The sequence below is a fragment of the Oncorhynchus mykiss genome, chromosome 17 (assembly GCF_013265735.2).
Source record: "Oncorhynchus mykiss isolate Arlee chromosome 17, USDA_OmykA_1.1, whole genome shotgun sequence".
NCBI classification, from domain to species: domain Eukaryota; kingdom Metazoa; phylum Chordata; class Actinopteri; order Salmoniformes; family Salmonidae; genus Oncorhynchus; species Oncorhynchus mykiss.
This window is the reverse complement of record NC_048581.1, coordinates 21874508-21898980: the sequence shown is the minus strand read 5'-3', so window position 1 is coordinate 21898980 and position 24473 is coordinate 21874508. Positions and strand designations below refer to the sequence as shown.

The following is a 24473-nucleotide window of genomic DNA, read 5'->3' as shown; positions in this document are numbered from 1 at the left end:
CTTCAACGCACGTTCTAATGAACTCGCACACCGAATCAGCGTATTCGTCAATGTTATCTGACGCAGTACGAAACATCTCCCAGTCCACGTGATGGAAGCAGTCTTGGAGTGTGGAGTCACCTTGGTCGGACCAGCGTTGGACAGACCTCAGCGTGGGAGCCTCTTGTTTTAGTTTCTGTCTGTAGGTAGGGATCAACAAAATGGAGTCGTGGTCAGCTTTTCCGAAAGGGGGGCGGGGCAGGGCCTTATATGCGTCGCGGAAGTTAGAGTAACAATGATCCAAGGTCTTTCCACCCCTGGTTGCGCAATCGATATGCTGATAAAATATAGGGAGTCTTGTTTTCAGATTAGCCTTGTTAAAATCCCCAGCTACAATGAATGCAGCCTCCGGATAAATCGTTTCCAGTTTGCAGAGAGTTAAATAAAGTTCGTTCAGAGCCATCGATGTGTCTGCTTGGGGGGGGATATATACGGCTGTGATTATAATCGAAGATAATTCTCTTGGTAGATAATGCGGTCTACATTTGATTCCTGTATGTTTCTTTCATCACACCATGTCACGTTGGCCATGAGGCATACGCCCCCGCCCCTCTTCTTACCAGAAAGATGTTTGTTTCTGTCAGCGCGATGCGTGGAGAAACCCGTTGGCTGCACCGCTTCGGATAGAGTCTCTCCAGTGAGCCATGTTTCAGTGAAGCAAAGGACGTTACAGTCTCTGATGTCCCTCTGGAATGCTACCCTTGCTCGGATTTCATCAACCTTGTTGTCAAGAGACTGGACATTGGCAAGAAGAATGCTAGGGAGTGGTGCACAATGTGCCCGTCTCCGGAGTCTGACCAGAAGACCGCCTCGTTTCCCTCTCTTTCGGAGTCGTTTTTTTGGGTCGCTGCATAGGGTCCACTCCGTTGTCCTGTTTGTAAGGCAGAACACAGGATCCGCGTCGCGAAAAACATATTCTTGGTCGTACTGATGGTGAGTTGACGCTGATCTTATATTCAGTAGTTCTTCTCGACTGTATGTAATGAAACCTAAGATGACCTGGGGTACTAATGTAAGAAATAACACGTAAAAAAACAAAAAACTGCATAGTTTCCTAGGAACGCGAAGCGAGGCGGCCATCTCTGTCGGCGCCGGAAGTGACAGGCTGAAGTCCAATGAAAAATGTCTGGGCATTTACGACAGCGAGTCAGCCATGAAATGGCTCATGCCCGAGGGAGAGATCTCCACTCACTCATAAGAGGCGATCTCAAGGTCTGAGGTGAAAACAAACCTGAGTTCAAATACTATTGGTTTTCTTTCAAATGCCTTTGAGGGATGATTGAGCCTGCCCGGAGTGACAGATAAACTCTCAATTAAGAGCAGCTAAAAAAGTATTTGAAAGAAACAAATTCATTTTGAACCCATGTCTATGTAGCAGTATACGTTTAAGTGGCTTTGATAATATATAGAAAGCAGCAGTGAATTATACTGAGTTGACCTCAGTAGACTAATAGGGCCTGGAGGGTCTAACAGAGAAATAAGAATTGGAATCTGTCTTCAGAAAAAACAACAGTTGAGGATTCCAAATGCAATCACAAAGAAACAACAAATACAATAGAATGTGATGCAGTATAATACAATATATATCTGTGTATTTTCATGCAAATGCTACATTTAAGTGCAGACCTGTATTCAAAAACATGTGTATTTCAGTATCTGAGTTATCATATCTGGGTTATAATACAAATTGTACTATTTGACAGTATTTTCAAATACTTATTTAATACATTGGAGTGTAAAATAGTGTGTGATTGAGTTTTTCAAACACTTTCCAAGTGTATTTCCAAATACATAACATTTAACTACTTATCTTTTCAAATAAAAGATCAGAATACTTACTTTGAATGTATGTGAAATTAATTGAAATATTTTAAATAGTATTTGAACCCGGTCTGATTTAAGTGACATACATTTGCCTTCCAGTTACAGTAGGCCAGCCTACAGCAGTGGAAGAGGGGAGTTAGTGCAGATTTCTAGACATTAAGGGCCGTACAATAAAGTACAGAATGATTGGAGCACTCGGGGTGAATATAAAAGACCAGAAAAAAGAACAGATTGTCTGCCTGCTGTGCTGAAAGAAACAGGAGAAGAAAAGGAGATTGGAATTTTCAAGGCACAGACATTGAATCAAGTATAATTATCAGAGATGGAATGCAAGCGGAAACATCAGTCGGAATAGGGAAAACACTTTGGCAGATTTAAGGGGGCTGGAGATATATGCATAGCTATCTAAACAGTGTCATTTGAGTTTATGTGTTTGTGGATGTGTACTGCAATCAAAGTTGAGACAACATTGGAAAAATAGCTTCCACAAAGGAGGGTAGACGGTCAGAGGATGAGGAGATGGGTTGTTGTCTTGTTTTATTTCATCCATATGAGGGAGACATTTTATGGAGATAGTGGGCACCTTCGAGCTGATCACTATTGTCAAGTCGGTGACAATTGTTGGTCACCGCCTTTCAAAGTGTTTTGCGTTCTGGGGATAAAACATTTCCCACGTGAGTCTGTCGATATGTCGACTGCATGAACTTTACAAAAATCTGCAGAATTTCCAAGTTTCTGCAATTGCTCTTCACCAACTTCATCCTGCAGCCATCACCTGTCATGTGGGGTCTCCATTGTCACCCAATCATTATTGTTTTTGTTTAACCCACGGAAAAAGAACATGACTGAAACAGGAACCAATTTGCTGCAGTTAATGTGTAGCCTACAGTGCATAAATGATGTGATTGAGGCTCTCTCTCATTTATTGTTTGTATAATGTAACAAATTATTTCAGTTTGTGAGTGGGTGTTGGAGACATGTTTTTTTGACATTATAAAGGAAACCTTTTATAAACAATGGCAACACTGCCATGGTGATCTGAGCCTTGCTGTTGGAAAACGACAGTATCCGAATTTCGGTTGTAGCAGATGCACCTCTCCTGACTTAACTTCTTGACTTTGGTCTACAGTCAGTTGCTTTAGCCTTACCACTCAAACGAGCCCTACTATATGTTTGCCTCTGAAAAATTAAAGACTCAGATCATCAAAGCATATGTGTGTGCAGTGTTTGCATAATGTGAGTGTTTAATTGGCGTCTGTCTGAATTCAGAATTTGTCCAAGATGTGGCACTATGTGCAACTGAAACATGTTAACGTATCTACTGTTGCTATGCTGAATGAAACGCACGGTTTAAAAGAAGGCATGTGTAAAATAATGGTGCCTAACTGCTCATTTAGCCTCTAATCTTCAAATGAACCAAGTGAATTTTGTACAAGCAATAATTTAAACCGATCAATGAAGTGCCAAGACAAAATGTGTTTCCTACTTTAGAGCAGGGGTGTCAAACTCATTCCATGGAGGGCCTAGTGTCTGTAGGTTTTTGTTTAAGACCTAGACAACTACCGTAGCTGAGGGGAGTAATTAGTGGCCTTAATTCAGCAATCAAGTACAAGGAAGGAGCAAAAACCCACAGACACTCGGCCCTCCGTGTAATGAGTTTGAAGCATGCTTTAGAGTAAGGGCTGTCAAACCTGTCAGGAACTCAATTAGAGAATCAACCACACCTGAGTACATTTCTGAATTCCAAATCAGCCGCTACACCTACCACTTAGTCACTTATGGGCATTTGAAACGATCAGATAGGTTATAGCAATATGGTAATTGCATCACCTTGCCTTCTGATAGGCTGGATGCAATTGTTGCCATATTGCTTATTCAATCATTTCTGATGCACAGAAGTGTTTAGGCCAGGGTGTAGGATTTAGGGGTCAATTTGGAAATTAGGAATCAAATGTAGATCAGGGGTTAACAGCTGTCCTTAATTAGCCAATTACATTAGAAGGGTCTGGGATTTGTTTAAAAGGAGCAACCAAAAAAGCCTGCTAGATACATCATAAGGAATATTATGCTAGGGCTTATACCAGCCATTAGTTCTGATTACTGGGGAGCTTTTGAGGCGCAAAATGGCCGTGATGATTGGAATCGCTTTCAGGTAGGTTTTTAAAGTATTGCTCTAGTTTTTTTCCCTTGTACGTCAGGTGTTACAGGTAGCTTTGTTTATAACATACTTTCTTTTTTTAAAGAGTTTCTTGGCTTTGTTGCCTGCTAATTGGCGGGATAACCTGTTCTACATCAAGTGAGTTTCTACACATGAATTTCAAGTAACTGTTGTGGTACCAATAACTTCAAAGGCTGGCATTTTACTTTTTTTCTTTATCTAACCTAGGTGATGGGTATCCTGCACCAGGTTCTGATGCAGCATGGCTCTATACAGGCCCACTTAGGTCTAAAGGATATGGTAATTACAACTCTCCAACAGCTCAATTGCAAGCGCAGCTGACTGAAGAGCAACAAACATCTGGGAGCCATCCTGCAAAAGCAACTGGCCCCCATGCCCCAGGCACCTCAGAAAATGTGGTATCCAACTCAAATGCCCCAGCAGGAAAAGCAACCGGCCGCCATGACCCAACAGGAGACGCTATCGGCCTTTTATCCTAAGCAGCTTCAATCAATGTTGTATCCAGCTCAAATGCCCCAGAAGCAACCAGTTACTGAACTTCAGCTTCAGAAGGAACAGGCCTCCATACCCCAGCTACCTCAGCAAGTGTGGTATCCAGTTCAAATTCCTCAGCAGCAAAAGCAACCAGCTACTGGTCCTCAGCAGCAGACGGAACTGACCACCATGTCCCAGAAGCAACCGGCTCCAATGCCTATACCGCAGAAACAACCAACAGCTATGCCCCAGAAAGCATGGTATCCAGCTCAAATGCAGCAGAAGCAACCGGCCACCATGCACCAGCAAGTGTGGCATCCAGCTCAATTGCCCCAGCAGCAAAAGCAACCGGCTACTGAAGCTCAGCAGCAGAAGGAACCGGCCTCCATAACCCAGCAACCTCAGCAAGTGTTGCATTCAGCTCAAATGCTGCTGAAGCAACTGACTGCCATGCCCCAGCAAGTGTGGTATCCGCCTAAGCCCCAGAAGCAACTGGCCGCTGAGCCTCAAGAGCAGATTGAACTGACCGCCATGCCCCAGCAACCATGGTATCCAGCTCAAAAGCCCCAGCTGCAGAAGCAACCGGCTACTGAACCTCAGCAGCAGAAGGAACCGGCCTCCATAACCCAGCAACCTCAGCAAGTGTTGCATCCAGCTCAAATGCTGCTGAAGCAACTGACTGCCATGCCCCAGCAAGTGTGGTATCCAGCTAAGCCCCAGAAGCAACTGGCCGCTGATCCTCAGGAGCAGATTGAACTGACCGCCATTACCCAGCAACCTCAGCAAGTGTGGTATCCAGCTCAAATGCCCCAGAACCAACGAACCACTGAACCCCAGCAGCAGAAGCAACCGGCTGCTGAACCTCAGAAGCAACCGGCTCCAATGCCTATACCGCAGAAACAACCAACAGCTACGCCCCAGAAAGCATGGTATCCAGCTCAAATGCCCCAGAAGCAACCATCCGCTGAACCTCAGTGGCATCCAGCCAAATTTCCCCAGGAGCAACCAGTTCCTATGCATCACCTGCAGAAGGAACTGACCGCCATTCTACCACAACTATGGCAATCCGCTCAAATTCCCCAGCAGCATAAGCAACCGGCTGCCAAGCTTCAGCAAGTGTGGCAACTGGCCCCCATTCCCCAGCAGCCTCATGACGTGTGGTATCCAGCTAAAATGGTCCAGAAGCAACAAGCAGCTTCAACTCGGCGACAGAAGGAACTGACCACCATGCCCCAAGAGTGGCATCCAGCTCAATTTCCCCAGCAGCAGGAGCAACCAGCCCTAATGCTTTTACCGCAGAAGGAACTGACCGCCATACACCAGCAACCTCAGCAAGTGTGGTATCCAGCTCAAACGCCCCAGAACCAACCAACCACTGAACCCCAGCTGCTGAAGCAACCGGCTGCTGAACCTCAGCAGCAAATTGAACCGACCGCCATGCCCCAGCAACCATGGTATCCAGCTCAAAAGCCCCAGCTGCAGAAGCAACCGGCCGCTGAACCTCAGCAGAAAATTGAACCGACCGCCATGCCCCAGCTACCTCAAGAAGTGTGGCATCCAGTGCACATTCCCCAGCAGCAACAGGAACTGGCCACCATACCCCAGCAAGAGTGGCATCCAGCTCAAATGCCCCAGCAGCAGAAACAACTGGCCACCATGCTGCAGAAGCAACCAGCCCCAATGCCTCAACTGCAGAAGCAACAGGCCACCATGCCCCCGCAAGTATGGCATCCAGCTAAAATGCCTCAGCAGCAAAAGCAACCAGCTACTGAACTTCAGCAGCAAATTGAACCGACCGCCATGCCCCAGCCACCTCAGCAACTGTGGCATCCAGATCAATTTCTCCAGGAGCAGAAGCAACCGGCTGCCATGCTTCAGCAAGTGTGGCATCGGGCACAGAAGCAACCGGCCCCTATGCCCCAGCAGCCTCACGACGTGTGGTATCCAGCTAAAATGGTCCAGAAGCAACAAGTCGCTGCACTGACCGCCATGCCGCAGACACATCAGCAAGTGTGGCATCCAGCTGAATTTCCCCAGCAGCAGAAGCAACCGGCCTCCACGCCTCTACCGCAGGAGCAACCGACCGCCGTACCCCAGCAAGTGTGCTATCCAGCTCAAATACCGCAGAAGCAACCGGCTGCCGAACCGCAGCAGAACGAACCGGCCACCATACCCCAGCAAGTGAGGTATCCAGCTCAAATGCCCCAGCAGCGGAAGCAACACACTGCCATGCCACAGCACCAACTGACCCCCATGCCTCAGCAATTATGGCATGTAGCTCAAATGCCCCAGAAGCAACTGGCCCCAATGTCTCAGCAGAAGCACTACGAAAGCACTGAAGATGGTGCCTCTAGTAACACTCAGGCCAGCATCGTTGAACAGTCGGGTGTCATCCCAATCTATTCCTACAGTTCCAAATCGCACTACGAGAATGGCAGAACTGTCTTCTCCCAAACCCGCTACACTCCTAGGGAGGCTATGCCTGTTGACAGTGGAAGTGCGCCCAAGGACAGTTTTGTTGGTACTGGTGCACCAAGCGTATATCCATCACTAGTGAAGGATTCTGCAAGGTAATGGTTCACTTTAACCTGCTCTGATCTTTGCTCTCTGAATTTGAAGTCCTTTGTACTAACCATATTTAACAGGAAAATGTAATGGATTCATCCTCTAGAAGCTAATGGTGAGAATTGTTTTTGACATTGGTTACTTAATATTCTGTGTTGCTGACACTGCATTTCTTTCTGCTTTTGTTTTGACCAGGAAGTTGCTGGTGCTCTTGCTACGCTAGAGTGAGGGAGTACATGAACCATTTTACTTTCAAAAATGCCTTGTCTCTTTGAAATAATGGTTCTCGTGTCCATTGCTTTCTAATTGAGAACAGGTGGTGTTCAGTCTGTAGTAAAAATGACTGTTCAGTTAATTCTTTGTTTTCTAGTCTTTTACCTTTGCTACTGGTTGTTCAAAATAAAAGCTTGGGTCTACATAAGAGCATTTGTCAAGGGGTGAGTTGTCAGACATTCTTCATATGTTCATACTTAGATGTAGGCATGCATTGTATACAATGAGACTGTCTTCAACCTAGGTCTAAGTTGTTGGTCAGTAAGATGACATAGGGAATGTTTTTTATATGGTCAGACCATGGCTCATTTAGCTACTTAAATTGAGTGACCTTTTGGTTTCAAACTTGCATTTGGCCTTATACTATAGCCCATACCACAAATGGCAAAGAGTCAAATAAGTTTAGGAGTGTCTGTTCCATATCTAGCTGATGGCTCAAATGTTATTTTTAGATGCGTCAACCCCTGTTGGCACATCTACCTCCATACTTATGTTTATGGGTTACCTGTCTTACAATTGTAGGGTCATAGAGGGAAATGTAACTGTTCGGGAGTCAATTTCCCATAATTGTCAGTTTGTAGGCCAAACCGTTCTGAAGCTGGAGATGTTTTTGAGACTGCGTTTTTGCAGTGTCTGACCAACACCACTGTAGCTCGGCCCCTGTCCACCGCAGATGAGTAAGGGTGACATGCGGATGCAGTGGATTGAGACGCAGCCCAATCAAAATGTTCTAGCTTCAACTGGATTTTGATGGGCCTTTTACTTTGACTGCCGCAATACTCTTCACCTGTAGCCCATTCCTCCTAGTCCATTTCTTGTACCATAGGCTCCTATGGAATGGATTCGGTGTATTTGATTTTCACGATGCCTGGAACAGTTTAACCGATCAATTAACAAATATATTCTGTACAGACGGTCTTACAACATACACATTTTTCTTAACCAATTATTAATCTAACTGCGTAGTATGAGAATTCAGCTCTTAAATGGATCCATTAAGTTCCAAAGAGGAAGCTGGTAGACACTAGCATGACAGTTTAGCTAGCATAAGATGTCACCCAGGATTTTGGGACAACTTGACATAGTTGACTGTTTGGCCAGACTCATGAACATGAATGAAATTGTATATACATTGAATTTTCTACAAGAAGTTACACTTTGCTGTTGGACCATCTCTTGTCTAGCGTACGTCAACAGACTACTTCATTTAATTTGTCACAGTATGGAATTTTTGGACACAATCTCGATGTGTGTGCAGTCTTTTTGCACAACACATTTCTATCGGACCACTGAGGTTGCACCTGCAAAAGGCCCTGGCAGGAACTTCATTAGCCTGCATTAAAAGGTGCACTTGATTAAGCTCACCCAGTGCAATGGATAGTTACATTTCCCTCTATAAAACCATTGGCTTGGTCCACGATCCTCTAGACCCAAATTGCTACAGACCTATATCTATCCTACCCTGCCTAAGGTCTTCGAAAGCCATGTCAACAAACAGATTACCGACCATTTCGAATCCCACCGTACCTTCTCCGCTATGCAATCTGGTTTCAGATCTGGTCATGGGTGCACCTCAGCCATATTCACTACTAGCTGTAGTTTGTTTCCTATTCTCTTCCAGGTTTTACAGGTATCTGTGTTAACTGACTAGGATAAACATTTTTAATATTCCTTGGATTTGTTGCCTGTTAATTGGAGGGATAACCTATCCTCACCCTAAATGTGTGTTTGTGCTATACAAAGTCATTCAGTTAAAATAACACTTTGCTTAGTGCCAGTAACTTTAATAAATTATGGCATTTTACTATGCTGAATTTTCTTGGTTCCTAGGTAATTATCAATATAAAAAGACACCAGCTCCTGTTCTAAAGCAACAAAAGGAACCGGCTCCTATGCCCCAGCAAGAAGGCCTCCCGAGTGGTGCAGTGGTCTTAGGCACTGCAGCGCTAGAGGTGTCGCTACAGACCCGGGTTCAATCAGGGCTGTATCACAAATGGCTGTGACCGGGAGTCCCATAAGGCAGCGCACAATTGGCCCAGCGTCATCCGGGTTAGGGGAGGGTTTGACCGGTGGGCTGTAAAGTAGGTCACTGTAAATAAGAATTTGTTCTTAACTGACTTGCCTAGTTAAAGAAACTAAACTGTCTCTTGTGTCCCAGCAACAAAAGGAACCGGCTCCCATGCCTCCTCGGTTGAAGCAACCAGTTACAATGTCTCAGCAAGTGTGGCGGCTAGCGCAGATATTTTCGGTGAAGCAACAGAAGCCTTAGCAAGTGAGGCATCCAGCCCAAATTCACCCAGCAGCAGAATCAACCGGCCCCCATTCTTCAGCAAGTGTGGCATTCTGCTCAAATGCCGCAGAAGCAACTGACTGCCTTGCCTCTGCACCAGAAGCAACCAGTTGTATGCCACAGAAGCCTCAGCAAGTGTGGCATCCAGCTCCGACGCAGAAGCAGCTGGACGCTGATCCTAAGCAGCCTCCGCTAGTGTGGTATCCAGCTCCAATTCCCCAGCAGCAGAAGCAACCGACTGCCATACCTCAGCAAGTCTGCCATCCATCCCAAATGCGCCAGAAGCAACTGGCCCCATGTCTCAGCAGAAGCACTAAAGATGGTGGTTCTGGTAGCTCTCAGGCCAGCATCGTTGAACAGTCAGTTCTCATCCCAATCCGTTCCTACAGTTCCAAATCGCACTACGAGAATAGCAAAACTGTCTTCTCCCAAACCCGCTACACTCCTGGGAACATTGTCTGTTAAGAGTGGAAAAGCTCCCAATGACAGTGTTGGCCTATTTGAACCAAGCACATACTCACCACTAGTAAAGGATCCTACAAGTTATCGTACAACTTTAATCTGATCTTCACTTTGCTTTCTGAATTTGAAGTCCTTTTAACTAACCATGTTTCAGCCAACAGAAGAATCTAATGTTGGACTCATCCTTCAGAAGCTGATGTTGAGACTTTTAATGTCAAATTGATGAAATAAGATTTTGTTGCTGATACTTTTTACATTTCTTTCAGGTTTTAGTCATGCTGTTGTTTTGACCAGGAAGTTGCCGGTGCTCTTGCTACTCTTGCATGATTGAATCATAAAAAATGTGTCATTGAAATACTGAGTGTTCTCCTGTGCCCACTGTGCTTGCTGATTTCAAACAGATAATGTGGGTTGTCAGTGCAGTTTGTAGTAAAAGAGAATGTGGCTCAGTTTTCAAATATCTGGGGTTTACATTTGCTACCGGTTATTCAAAGATTGGCTCTACATTAGTGTTGTCAAGTCGCGAAATGTCAGACCTTCCTCATGGTCATATTTTGTGTATATTGACACCCTTTCAAATGACTGGATTCGGCTATTTTTGTCCTCACCGGCGTATAAAATCGAGCACACAGCCATGCATGCAGCCTTACTGAAGAGCTCAGTGACTTTCAACGTGGCACAGTCATAGGATGACACTTCCAAGTCAGTTTGTCAAATGTTACCCCGGTCAAATAAGTTAATGTGATAGGCCACACAAACTCTCAGAACAATGCTGTACTGCATAATCGTCTGTCCTCGGTTACAACACTTGGTGTAAAGCTCGCTGCCATTGGACTCTAGCACAATGGAAGTGAGTTCTCTGGAGAGACTGATCACTCCATCTGGCAGGATGAATCTGGGTTTTGCGTATGACAGGAGAACGCTACCTGCCCGACTGCATAGTGCCAACTAAAGTTTGGTGGAGGAATAATGGTCTGGTGCTGTTTTTGTTGGCTTGGGCAAGACCGCTTTGTTCCAGTGAAAGGAAATCTTAACGCTACAGCGTACAGTAACATTCTAGACAATTCTGTGGTTGCAACTGTGGCAACAGTTTGGGGGAAGGCCCTTTGCCGTTTCAGCATGACAATTCCCCTGTGCACAACGCAAGGTCCATACAGGAACAGTGTGTGATTAGTGTGGAAGAATTTGATGGGCCTGCAAAGAGCCTTGACCTCAACCCTATCGAACACCTTTGGGATGAATTGGAACGCCGACTGCGAGCTAGGCCTAATCAACCAACATCAGTTTCTGACCTTTTTAACACTGTTGCGGCTGAATGGAAGGAAGTCCCCGCAGCAATGTTCAAACATCGAGTGGAGGCTTTTATAGCTGCAATGGGGGGGATGTAGATGTAGTTATGCAGGCATGCATTGTACACAAGGTTGACAATCCAGACGTATTCTTCAACTTCAGTCTGAGCCTTAGGGAGAGTACTAAGCTAACATAAGGAATTGTTTTAAATGTTCATACCATGATCAATTAGCTGTATGCATTTTTGGGACACTTTATGTATCAACATTTTATCGCAATGTTTTGATAAAATATATAATTTTGCCTTTGCTACTATAGCCCACAGAAACACATTGAATAATACCTTTTTTATAAATGGCAAAGTTTTGAAGTCTGTCCAATATCTAGGTGATGGCACATATTTAACCCTTTATGGATGTTGGCACAACTACCTCCATACTTCCATTAGTTTGTATGGGTTACCTTCAGATTAGTATGTGAAACTTGTTGGGGTCGTAGAGCAAAACGGAACCATGTTTGTGAGTCTCCCCTTTCCATAGTGGTCATAATAGTTTGTAGGCCAAACCGTTCAGACGCCACAGACGCTTTCGTGAGATGGATTTCAGTTATGTCACATGGGCTGACAAACTCAGCTGTAGCTCGGCCCCGTACACCAGATGCGGAAGGGCGACATGGGCAGGCGGATAAAGTGGATTAAGATGCAGCCCATGCAAAAACCTGATATTTCTTGCTTAAATTTATAGATTTTTAACCTATAGCTCATTCCTCCTGCAAGTCCATTTATCGTACCACAGGGTCTTAAAAAATGGATTCAGTGTACTTGACTTTGACAATGCCTGGAATGGTTAAACCTATCAATTAACAAAGACATTCCCGAACAGACAACAGATGGTCTAAGAACATATACATTTTTCTAAACCAAGTATTGTAGGTAAAATCATCAAACTGCATAGTATGAGAACCCAGACCTTAAATGGATCCGTTTAAGTTCCAACAATGAAGCCGGCAAGGCTCTGGCAGGGAAGCTTAGCTATTATAATGTGTCACCTGGAACTCATTCACAAACATTGACACAACTCGACACATTTGCCTGCTGTAGTCGACTGTCTATTTGGCCAAAGACTCATGACATGGGATGAAATCGTATATTCATTCGATGGTCATCTTTTATGTAAAAATGTAAACGCCTTATATAATCTGGACTCCTTGTATGTATTTTTTTCTACATTTAAATCAAACAGTAGATACCCTTTTCTTTAACAAAGGGTATGGGATACCCTCACTCAATTCGAGCCCTGGTTTTAACCAAACACACCAAACCCTTCACGGAGGTATTTAAGGAGTACTTGCGACAGTATTAGAGGATTTGGCTATACCGACATCTATGGATAGCATAAGGTAGGCTCACCACTTATTTTTTTTTTAATAGGAAGAAATAGGCTCCAGTTATATATGTAATTAGAGGATTGGTGCTCCTGTGCACATATAGGAGGGCCCTTACTGGAAAGTTACAATGTTGCAATCACGATGCAGCCAACTGCCTATATGAGGAAACCGAGATACTTACAAAAAAATATGTCACCTGTTATCACACATGCCACAACACAATAAAAATAACACTTTTATTTAACATATCATTTAATATTCCTGTAGAACTGTAAAAAAAGAGTGAGATCATTTGAGCTTTGGAAGCAAGTGCCTCGTTTCGTTGGAGCAGTGTAAAATAAGCTTTATGTTAATGACCCAGCCTTAACAAATGTATTTATTTCCATATTGAATTTGATTGTCCAACATCAGTTTCAGCATTTCTTTATTTCGTGGCCCGCATAGAGTGGCCTCTTCCCTCTGCTGTTGAGCTGCATTGCAGTCAGCGACGTTTTCTTTCTAGCTGTCTATGGTCCTGAAATCAAATCGAGAGAGTGAGTGTGAGAAAGAGCGCCGACAGAGGAAGAGAGAGAGAGACAGAGAGACAGAGAGAGAGATTAGGATGTAGTCTATTTAAATAAATAAAAATACTAAGTAAAGAGGCGATAAATAATGAATCTTAATAAATTACTCAGTGATAGAATGAATACGAGTGTATGATCAACGCTTCCCTTCATTCAAAGACAAGTTGACTTACATGGCCGTCCTGGAAGCAAACGCATGCACTGCTTGTTGGAGGTTGATTTTGTAAGACAATTCATGTTCAATTGATATGGTGGCGAGTCCATTGAGTCTCTTGATTCATAGTAGAGCTCAGGTCGTTTGAGCTTGGAGAATGTGTGCTCTCCCCTTGCCACTCTCACAGGGAGTGTGAAGAACTCTCAGGGCAACATAGGCATTGAGATACAAGGAGGCCATTTGGTGTCTGCCATTTGGTGTCTGGATACTCCAGTGCGTCAAGTGGTTTTGCCTCACTGACCGGTCTCCAGTTCAAGACTTTGAGCTCATTACACAGCTCTTTTGTGTCGATGTCCCTGGAATCCCTGTACGTAAGGGCCCTCTCGAGTGTTGCGCAGTCTCCGGTAAGCACGACAGTGTCCATGTCCTTGACGGTGGGGTGTTGTACTTGAAGCTGAAAACACTGCTTTGCTCTTCGAGCTGCGTAGGGCCCTCGTTGACGGACTGAATAGCAGAATCAAGAAACTGATTAAAGAAATGTACTTAGGATTTCTGCTGAGGGTCAGTCACAGGCTCATCCTCTCCCTCGTAGCCAAACAGACTCCTCTTCTTCCTGGGACGGACAATGGGCTGCACTCGGAAACAGGGCACAATACATATCTCCTCTGCTAACTCATTTGCGTTTGCTAATGCGCCAGTGAAAGCTGCATCGGAGTGGTAGTCTTGGAGGAATACCCTGGTTGAGTTCAGTTGAGCCACTGTTTGTGAAAGGTTCAAACTCACCACCTGCAAACTCTTTCTGGTGATTTTCACTTTGAACAATGTGTCATACCAAATGACCACTGCGCACATGAAGCCAAATCTGTTCATCTTGGCAGCAATGCTGTTTGCCTCCAACCTTGTTTTAGCACAGGGCATCATAATTCTCCCCGAGTTGGTATTGCACAGGTTTCACAGCCTCCACCCGGCTCTCCCATCTCATGGTGCTGAGGGGTTTCACAGCACGTCCCAGCTGTGTGTAGCTCCAGATAAAAATGTCTAAATCCTCTTGGATGGTGTTAAAAAAAACTCAGCTGCCTACAAGAAACACAATAATGCATCAGAGAGAACCAGATTCAGTGAGTGAGTGCTCCATGGCACAAAAAAATGCCCTTGTATTGATATCATGCACTCTTTTTTGAACTCCCCTGTGCCTCCCCCACATATTTGCCCCGTTGTCATACCCCTGCCCTCTCATGTCCATGATGGCGATGCCATGTTTCTGTAGTTTTGAGATGAGCAACTCGGTCATGCCCACCCCGTTGAGTCAAGCAGTTCACTAAACTCCAGGAAGTGCTCTCTCGTGCGCACTGACCCATCCTCCTCGGTTGAAACAAAATGCACCACTGTAGTCATCTGATCCGTTTTGCTCTTGTCTGGTGTGCAGTCCAAAATTATAGAAACATATTTGGCTGCTTTTAGCTCACTGCACACTGCCTGCTGAAACTCTTGTGCCAGCATGTCAACGATTCCGTTCTGGATTATTTTACCAAGGTAGTTCACATGTGTTTCCTTGGACTGTATTCTCCTCACATGCTTCTTCATGATTCCATCAAAGATACCCAGCATCACCACAAACTTCAGAATGTTCCCATTATTTGGCTTGTTCAGCCAGTCGGGGGTCCCACGTAGTGCAATATTCTGGGTGGCCTTTAAGCGTATCAGGGCTATAAGCCTCTGTAGCAGCTGCTGCCCAGTTGGGAGTCTTTCCGTCAATAGCCCGTTGGCCTTGGGCATCGATAGTTTGCTTGTACAGCAGCCTGATCTCCAGCTCCTTCCACCTCTGGAAACTATCTAGGTGGTCATGCAACTTCTCATGCGAGCTGAGGCGGAGGCACAGATTGTTCCAGTCCTTGGTTCCATCCCTGACCAGCGCAGATTTGCACGAGTGTGAAGCAAAAACAGAAGGCTGCATCATTTTGCCATGGTCTCTCCACTCGCTCCCCGTTCGCCATCCACCTATTGTAGTGGGCCACCGAACATTTTCGTTGCCCCTCATCTCTTGGGAAATTCCCCTCCTTATCCTGATGTGGCCCTGCCTGCACTAACATATCCCGTAAAGATCCATTCATATACACTGCTCAAAAAATAAAGGGAACACTAAAATAACACATCCTAGATCTGAATGAATGAAATATTCTTATTAAATACTTTTTTCTTTACATAGTTGAATGTGCTGACAACAAAATCACACACAAATTATCAATGTAAATCAAATGTATCAACCCATGGAGGTCTGGATTTGGAGTCACACTCAAAATTAAAGTGGAAAACCACACTACAGGCTGACCCAACTTTGATGTAATGTCCTTAAAACAAGTCAAAATGAGGCTCAGTAGTGTGTGTGGCCTCCACGTGCCTGTATGACCTCCCTACAACGCCTGGGCATGCTCCTGATGAGGTGGCGGATGGTCTCCTGAGGGATCTCCTCCCAGACCTGGAATAAAGCATCCGCCAACTCCTGGACAGTCTGTGGTGTGTTGGTGGATGGAGCGAGACATGATGTCCCAGATGTGCTCAATTGGATTCAGGTCTGGGGAACGGGCGGGCCAGTCCATAGCATCAATGCCTTCCTCTTGCAGGAACTGCTGACACACTCCAGCCACATGAGGTCTAGCATTGTCTTGCATTAGGAGGAACCCAGGGCCAACCGCACCAACATATGGTCTCACAAGAGGTTTGAGGATCTCATCTCGGTACCTAATGGCAGGCAGGCTACCTCTGGCGAGCACATGGAGGGCTGTGCGGCCCCCCAAAGAAATGCCACCCCACACCATGACTGACCCACCGCAAAACCGGTCATGCTGGAGGATGTTGCAGGCAGCAGAACGTTCTCCACGGCGTCTCCAGACTCTGTCACGTCTGTCACGTGCTCAGTGTGAATCTGCTTTCATCTGTGAAGAGCACAGGGTGCCAGTGGCGAATTTGCCAATCTTGGTGTACTTTGGCAAATGCCGATGTTGGGCTGTAAGCACAACCCCCACCTGTGGACGTCGGGCCCTCATACCACCCTCATGTAGTCTGTTTCTGACCATTTGAGCAGACACCTGCACATTTTTGGCCTGCTGGAGGTAATTTTGCAGGGCTCTGGCAGTGCTCCTCCTGCTCCTCCTTGCACAAAGGCGGAGGTAGCGGTCCTGCTGCTGGGTTGTTGCCCTCCTACGGCCGTCTCCTGATGTACTGGCCTGTCTCCTGGTAGCGCCTCCATGCTCTGGACACTACGCTGACAGACACAGCAAACCTTCTTGCCACAGCTCGCATTGATGTGCCATCCTGGATTAGCTGCACTACCTGAGCCACTTGTGGGGGTTGTAGACTCCGTCTCATGCTACCACTAGAGTGAAAGCACCGCCAGCATTCAAAAGTGACCAAAACATCAGCCAGGAAGCATAGGAACTGAGAAGTGGTCTGTGGTCACCACCTGCAGAACCACTCCTTTATTGGGGTGGTTCTGGCCTGGTTTAGATCTAATCTGTCGGAAAGATATCAGTTTGTCTCTGTGAATGGTTTGTCCTCTGACAAATCAACTGTAAATTTCGGTGTTCCTCAAGGTTCCGTTTTGGGTCCACTATTGTTTTAACTATATATTTTACCTCTTGGGGATGTCATTTGAAAACATAATGTTAACTTTCACTGCTATGCGGATGACACACAGCTGTACATTTCAATGAAACATGGTGAAGCCCCAAAATTGGCATGTGTTTCAGACATAAGGAAGTGGATGGCTGCAAACTTTCTACTTTTAAACTCGGTCAAAACAGAGATGCTTGTTCTAGGTCCCAAGAAACAAAGAGATCTTCTGTTGAATCTCACAATTAATCTTAATGGTTGTACAGTCGTCTCAAATAAAACTGTGAAGGACCTCGGCGTTACTCTGGACCCTGATCTCTCTTTGGAAGAACATATCAAGACCATTTCAAGGACCGCTTTTTTCCATCTACGTAACATTGCAAAAATCAGAAACTTTCTGTCCAAAAATGATGCAGCAAAATTAAACCATGCTTTTGTCACTTCTAGGTTAGACTACTGCAATGCTCTACTTTCCGGCTACCCAGATAAAGCACTAAATAAACTTCAGTTAGTGCTAAATACGGCTGCTAGAATCCTGACTAGAACCAAAAAATGTGATCATATTACTCCAGTGCTAGCCTCCCTACACTGGCTTCCTGTCAAAGCAAGGGCTGATTTCAAGGTTTTACTGCTAACCTACAAAGCATTACATGGGCTTGCTCCTACCTATCTCTCTGATTTGGTCCTGCCGTACATACCTACACGTACGCTGCGGTCACAAGACGCAGGCCTCCTAATTGTCCCTAGAATTTCTAAGCAAACAGCTGGAGGCAGGGCTTTCTCCTATAGAGCTCCATTTTTATGGAACGGTCTGCCTACCCATGTCAGAGACGCAAACTCTGTCTCAACCTTTAAGTCCTTACTGAAGACTCATCTCTTCAGTGGGTCATATGATTGAGTGTAGTCTGGCCCAGGAGTGGGAAGGTGAACGGAAAGGCTCTGGAGCAACGAACCGCCCTTGCTGTCTCTGCCTGGCCGGTTCCCCTCTTTCCACTGGGATTCTCTAACCCTATTACAGGGGCAGAGTCACTGGCTTACCGGGGCTCTCTCATACCGTCCCTGGAGGGGGTGCGTCACCTGAGTGGGTTGATTCACTGATGTGGTCATCCTGTCTGGGTTGGCGCCCCCCCCCCCCCCCCCTCCCTTGGGTTGTGCCGTGGCGGAGATCTTTGTGGGCTATACTCAGCCATGTCTCAGGATGGTAAGTTGGTGGTTGAAGATATCCCTCTAGTGGTGTGGGGGCTGTGCTTTGGCAAAGTGGGTGGGGTTATATCCTTCCTGTTTGGCCCTGTCCGGGGGTGTCCTCGGATGGGGCCACAGTGTCTCCTGACCCCTCCTGTCTCAGCCTCCAGTATTTATGCTGCAGTAGTTTGTGTCGGGGGGCTAGGGTCAGTTTGTTATATCTGGAGTACTTCTCCTGTCCTATTCGGTGTCATGTGTGAATTTGTGTGCTCTCTCTAATTCTCTCTTTCTCTCTCTCGGAGGACCTGAGCCCTAGGACCATGCCCCAGGACTACCTGACATGATGACTCCTTGCTGTCCCCAGTCCACCTGGCTGTGCTGCTGCTCCAGTTTCAACTGTTCTGCCTTATTATTATTCGACCATGCTGGTCATTTATGAACATTTGAACATCTTGGCCATGTTCTGTTATAATCTCCACCCGGCACAGCCAGAAGAGGATTGGCCACCCCACATAGCCTGGTTCCTCTCTAGGTTTCTTCCTAGGTTTTGGCCTTTCTAGGGAGTTTTTCCTAGCCACCGTGTTTCTACACCTGCATTGCTTGCTGTTTGGGGTTTTAGGCTGGGTTTCTGTACAGCACTTTGAGATATCAGCTGATGTACGAAGGGCTATATAAATAAATTTGAATTGATTTGATTGGGGGTGTCTTGCTAATTTCCTATAATTTCCACCTGTTGTCTATTCCATTTGCACAACAGCATGTGAAATTTGTCAATCAGTTTTGCTTCCTAAGTGGACTGTTTGATTTCACAGAAGTGTGATTGACTTGGAGTTACATTGTGTTGTTTAAGTGTTCCCTTTATTTTTTTGAGCAGTGTATTATGGCCAATCACAGGGATCTTTTATGTTTTTTGTCTGGGAGTCAGATTTAGCAACAGCACCACTGATCTGGGATGGGGTGCGACGAATCTGAGTCAGGGTCCAAGATAGTAGGGTCTCCGCCAGCATTGTTTGGAGGTGTGGCTAGGCCTGGTGTGGCCACCCGTTCTTGTTCACCCAGTGAGCTCTCATCATTGGTGGAAGTGGATAGCTCCTCCGGCTCGTCCTCCTCACTGCTACAACCAGCGAACGAACAGGGGCTCGTCCGTCTCAGCGAATGAACGCCTGTCCCTGGAGGCTTGTCGTTCTCTACACCGGCTGATGGACATTGCTGCACGCCGATCAATTTCAGCAGCAAATTTCTTTGGTTTAAAGATTGTGCCTCTTTTCTCATTCATTTTTTTTATTCGCTTCTTTCATTTTTGTCTCTTAGACATGGTAGCAAATTTGTTTCAAATCTCTGTAGCTTACTTTTAGCTGATGATATCTACTAGTATGAGCTAGCTAACGTTAACAGGATAGGTTAGGCTACTGCCTTAATCACCAACCGCCTTAGTCACACAAACAAAAAAAACAATTAAATAGGCAGATTCATTATTGTTTCACAGTTGGATAATCCCATAAAAAACACACATCACCATAGCTACCAAAGATAGTAAGAGTGAACTTCGGAAGAAGAGAAAAAAGGGTGGGGGCGGGAACTGCAGCAATAGCTATGAGCTGGTCCCCATGCCTGCAGGCGGTTTAGAAGCTGATCCGGGGCACCGGAGGGTGGCAGCCAATTGCCAAAAAGACTGTGTAATCTTGCCTAATGGGAGGGCCAGCCTTGTTTGCGTCATGCAGAGCTAGGCAACGGTAAGCCTAATAAAACATTCTCACATCTGTCATCACTATTATGATTGATTAATTCCAGTTACTAATTTTGGATTGAAAACGTATAGGCAGCCTGGCCAGCCCAAGTTAGAATGTAAACCAAATTTAATCACATTTGGACACAAATGGACTATAAATACATAACATTACCAATTTGTTTACCCTGACCAGATGGACATGGCGCATGGGCTGCACACAGCTGCTATTATTAGCCTATATGATCAGACTGAAAAATCATTGTTTTCATCCCATACAGCATGTCAGATCTCTGTTTAGGAGTAGCCTAGGCTGCAGCAAGATTTACATAATGAGTTTTTAATTATCTGTCCGGAGTGATTGTGTTATCACATTTGCTAAATAAATAAAGTGGAAAGCCTACTTGAACTGGCATAAAAAAAATGTGCTGTGTCACCCTCTCTAATTGAAATGCATTCCAAGCGACTACCTCACGAAGCTGGTTGAGAGAATGCCAAGAGTGTGCAAAGCTGTCAAGGCAAAGGGTGGCTACTTTGAATGCCAAATATATTTTGATTTGTTAACTTGTTTCCATGTTACTCACCACCTGGATTCGGACTTATGTGGCAAATTGGGATACATAAAAGGGTTAAATATGTGCCATCACCTAGATATTGGACAGACTTCAAAACTTTGCCATTTATAAAAAGGTGTTATTCAATGTGTTTCTGTGGGCTATAGTAGCAAAGGCAAAATTCTATATTATCAAAACATTGTGATAAAATTATAACTAAAATAGAAACTTATCTAAAGTGCACTACATGACCAAAGTTGTGGACACCAGCTTGTTGAACATCTCATTTCAAAATCATGGGCATTATCATGGTTCCCCCACATTACAGCTATAAAAGCCTCCACTCTTCTGGGAAGGCGTTCCACTAGATGTTTGAACGTTTGTGGGGACTTGCTTTCATTCAGCCACAACAGCATTGAGGTCAGAAACTGATGTGGATTGATTAGGCCTGGCTCGCAGTCGCCGTTGCAATTCATCCCAAAGGTGTTCGATAGGGTTGAGGTCAAGGCTCTTTGCAGGACCTTTTGTTGTGCAGGGGCATTGTCATTCTGAAACATATTGCGCTGGAGTCCAATATCACCGAGCTTTATGCCACAGCAGACAAGTGGAATTGCACAGTGTAGGCTTGTATGCAGCTGTTCATTCATCGAAACACATCATGAAGATCCTGAACAGTTCTGGTGCTGACAATGCGTGGAGGCAGTTTGGAACGCTAAGTGTTGCAACTGAGGACACATGACTACACTGCTACAGCCCTGTTGTGAGATTGTGGCCTATCACATTAACAGGACTTAATTGACCGGGTATGCTTTAGCAGGGTGGAAATATGCCAAACTGACTAGGAAAAGGGTCATCCTATGACTGTGCCACGTTGAAAGTCAAAACTCATCAAGGCCCTTCTACTGCCAATGTTTGAACATGGATATTGCCTGGCTGTGTGCTCAAAATTATACGAGTAAGCAATGGGTGTGGCTGAAATGCCGAAACCAGTCATTTGAAGGCGTGTCAACATACAAAAGTATGAACATGAGGAAGGTAAATTATTTCACCACTTGACACTAATGTAGAGCCGAACTTAGAATTTAAACAACCAGTAGTGAAGGTAAAAACCAGCTATTTGAAGACTGACCCACATTCTATTTTACTGCCAACTATACCGGCAACCCACCCCATCTGTTTGAAATCAGCAAGCACAAGACACTAGATATTGGAAAGTAAAATTGTTTATTGATTCAGTCATGCAAGAGTAGCAAGAACACCGGAACCTTCCTGGTCAAAAAAGCATGACTGAAACCTGAAAGAAATTAGAACAGTGTCAGCAACAGAAACTTATGTCATCAATTTGACATTAAAAAAGTCTCACCATCAGCTTCTAAAGGATGAATCCACCATTAAATTTTCCTGTTGGCAGAAACATGGTTCGTAAAAAGGACTTCAAATTCAGAGAGCAAAGTTAAGACCCAATTTAAATTTGTATGTTACCTTGTAGGATCCTTTACTAGTGGTGGGTATGTGCTTGGTTCAAATATGCCAACACTGTCATTGGGAGCATTTCCACTGTCAATAGGCATAGCCTCCCTAGGAGTGTAGCGGGTTTGGGAGAAGACAGTTTTTCCATTCTCGTAGTGCAATTTGGAACGGATTTGGAACTGAGAACTACGAGAGGCGCCATCTTCAGTGCTTTCGTAGTGCTTCTGCTGAGACATTGGGACCAGTTGCTGCTGGGGCATTTGGGCTACATGCCATAATTGCTGAGAAATGGGGTTCGGTTGCTGCTGGGGCATTTGAGCTGGATGCCACACGAGCGGAGGCTGCTGGGGAATTGAGGCCTGTTGCTTCTGTGGCATGGCGGGCGGATGATTTTGCTGCTGGAGCATTTTAGCGCGATACCACACTTGCTGGGGCATGGCGGTCAGTTCCTGCTGAGGTTCAGTGTGGCCGGTTGCTTCTGCTGCAGGGGCATTTGAGATGGATGCCACGCTGGCTGGGGCATGGTGGATGGTTGCTTCTGCTGCTGAGGTTCAGTGGCTGGTCGCTTCTTGGGCATTTGAGCTGGAGTCCACACCTGCTTAAGTTGCTGGAATATGGTGGTTGGTTCCTTCTGCAGTGGCGGCATGGGGGCCAGTTGCTTCTGCTGGGGAAATTGAGCTGAATGCCACACTTGTTTAGGATTAGTGCCATGTTCCTTCTGCAGCATTTGAGCTGGATGCAACACCTGCTGAGGTTGCTGGGCTATGGTGGTTGGTTCCTTCTGCAGTAGAGGCGTAGGGGCCAGTTGCTTCTGCTGGGGAAATTGAGCTGAATGCCACACTTGCTGGGGAACGGCGGTCGGTTGCTTCTGCTGCAGGGGCATTTGAGAAGGATGCCACACTTGCTGGGGCACGGCAGTCGGTTCCTTCTGCTGCATGTGAGCTGGATGCCACACTTGCTGGGGCACAGGTGTTAGTTTCCTCTGCTGCTGAGATTCTGCGGCCGGTTGCTTCTGCTGCAGGGGTATTGGAGCTGGATGCCACAATTGCTGGTTCATGGCAGTCAGCTGCTTCCACTTCTGAAGTTCAGTGGCTAGTTGATTCTGGGGCATTTGAGCTGGTTACCACACTCGCTGAAGTTGCTGGGACATGGGAGCCAGTTCCTTCCGCAGGATGGCGGCCGGATGTTTCTATTGCACTTGCATTTGAGCTGTTGGAAACTTATAATTGCCATATCCTAGAGACCTAAGTGATCCTGCATAGAGCAATGCTGCATTAGAACCCAGTGCAGGAGACCAATCACCTAGGTAAAAAAAACAAATTCCAGCCTTTCAAGGTTATAACTATGTAGCTGTTATTTGAAATTAACTCACCTGATGTAGAACACGGTATCCCTCCAATTAACAGGCAAAGTCAAGAAACCCTTAAAAAAAGTATGTTATGAACATAGCTACCTGTAACACCTGAAGGACAAGGGAAACACACTAAATCAAGACTTTTCAAAACATACCTGAAAGCAATTCCAATCATCACGGCCATTTTGCCCGCAAAACCTCACCAGTATTCAGAACTAATGGCAGGCATACGTCCTACCAGAATATCCCTTTTAATATATTTTCCAGACTTTTGGTTGCTCCTTTTAAAGGAATCCAAGACCCTTCTAATGTCTTTGGCTAATTAAGGACAGCTGTCAGCCACTGAGCTACATTCAATTTCTATTTCCAAATTGACCCCTAAATCCTACACACTGGCCTAAAAACTTATGTGAATCAGAAAGGATTGAATAGGGATAAGCAATAATGGCAACAATTGCATCCAGCCTATCAGAAGGCAAGGTGAAACAATTAACATATTGCTTTACCCTATCTGATCATTTCAAATGCCCATAAGTAACTAAGTGGTAGGTGTAGGGGCTAGAGGTTGATTTGGAATGCAGATATTTACTCAGACGTGGTTGATTCTCTAATTGAGATCCTGACAGGTTTGACAGCCCTTACTCTAAAGCACGCTTCAAACTCATTACACAGAGGGTGAGGTGTTTGTACTTGATTGTTGAATTAAGGCCACTAATTACTCACCATCATTTTGCCTTGGCACTTCATTGATCGGTTTAAATTCTTGCTTGTACAAAATTCACTTGGTTCATCTGAAGATTAGAGGCTCAATGAGCAGTTAGGCACCATTATTTTACACATGCCTTCTTTTAAACCGTGTGTTTCATTCAGCATAGCAACAGTAGATACGTTAACATGTTTCAGTTGCACATAGTGCCACATCTTGGACAAATTCTGAATTCAGACAGACACCAATTAAACACTCATGTTACGCTTTTGATGATCTGAGTCTTTAATTTTTCAGAGGCAAACATATAATAGGGCTCGTTTGAGTGGTAAGGCTAAAGCAACTGACTGTATCTGCTACAACCGAAAGTCGG

General features: G+C 45.2%; 2 protein-coding genes across 10 annotated transcripts; one reads left to right on the top strand and one right to left on the bottom strand.

The window, feature by feature from the left end:
* The first annotated feature begins 3880 nt into the window (after nucleotides 1–3880).
* LOC110495103 (mediator of RNA polymerase II transcription subunit 15-like) lies at nucleotides 3881–8300 on the top strand. 3 transcript variants are annotated; one of them, XM_036949381.1, is made up of 5 exons: nucleotides 3881–4015; nucleotides 4107–4159; nucleotides 4250–5768; nucleotides 5820–7086; nucleotides 7277–8300. In XM_036949381.1, the coding sequence occupies exons 3-5, from the start codon at nucleotides 4415–4417 to the stop codon at nucleotides 7302–7304; spliced, it is 2649 nt and encodes an 882-aa protein (XP_036805276.1). In that variant the 5' UTR covers nucleotides 3881–4015; nucleotides 4107–4159; nucleotides 4250–4414; the 3' UTR covers nucleotides 7305–8300. The 3 variants fall into 3 exon arrangements, 2 of the variants coding, with proteins under 2 accessions (XP_036805276.1, XP_036805275.1); XR_005036876.1 differs by having other exon boundaries at nucleotides 4250–7196; XM_036949380.1 differs by having other exon boundaries at nucleotides 4250–7086.
* Nucleotides 8301–21758: 13458 nt separating this feature from the next.
* On the bottom strand, nucleotides 21759–23643 carry LOC110493467 (gamma-hordein-3-like). 7 transcript variants are annotated; one of them, XR_002469150.2, is made up of 4 exons: nucleotides 23550–23643; nucleotides 22053–23342; nucleotides 21934–21971; nucleotides 21776–21864 (listed from the first exon to the last, which is right to left on the bottom strand). XR_002469150.2 is itself a non-coding variant. In XM_036949379.1 (3 exons), the coding sequence occupies exons 2-3, from the start codon at nucleotides 23149–23151 to the stop codon at nucleotides 22483–22485; spliced, it is 519 nt and encodes a 172-aa protein (XP_036805274.1). In that variant the 5' UTR covers nucleotides 23152–23342; nucleotides 23550–23643; the 3' UTR covers nucleotides 21778–22482. The 7 variants fall into 7 exon arrangements, 3 of the variants coding, with proteins under 3 accessions (XP_036805274.1, XP_036805273.1, XP_036805272.1); XR_005036875.1 differs by lacking the exon at nucleotides 21934–21971 and having other exon boundaries at nucleotides 21759–21864; XR_005036873.1 differs by having other exon boundaries at nucleotides 21934–23342.
* Between the last annotated feature and the right edge of the window lie 830 nt (nucleotides 23644–24473).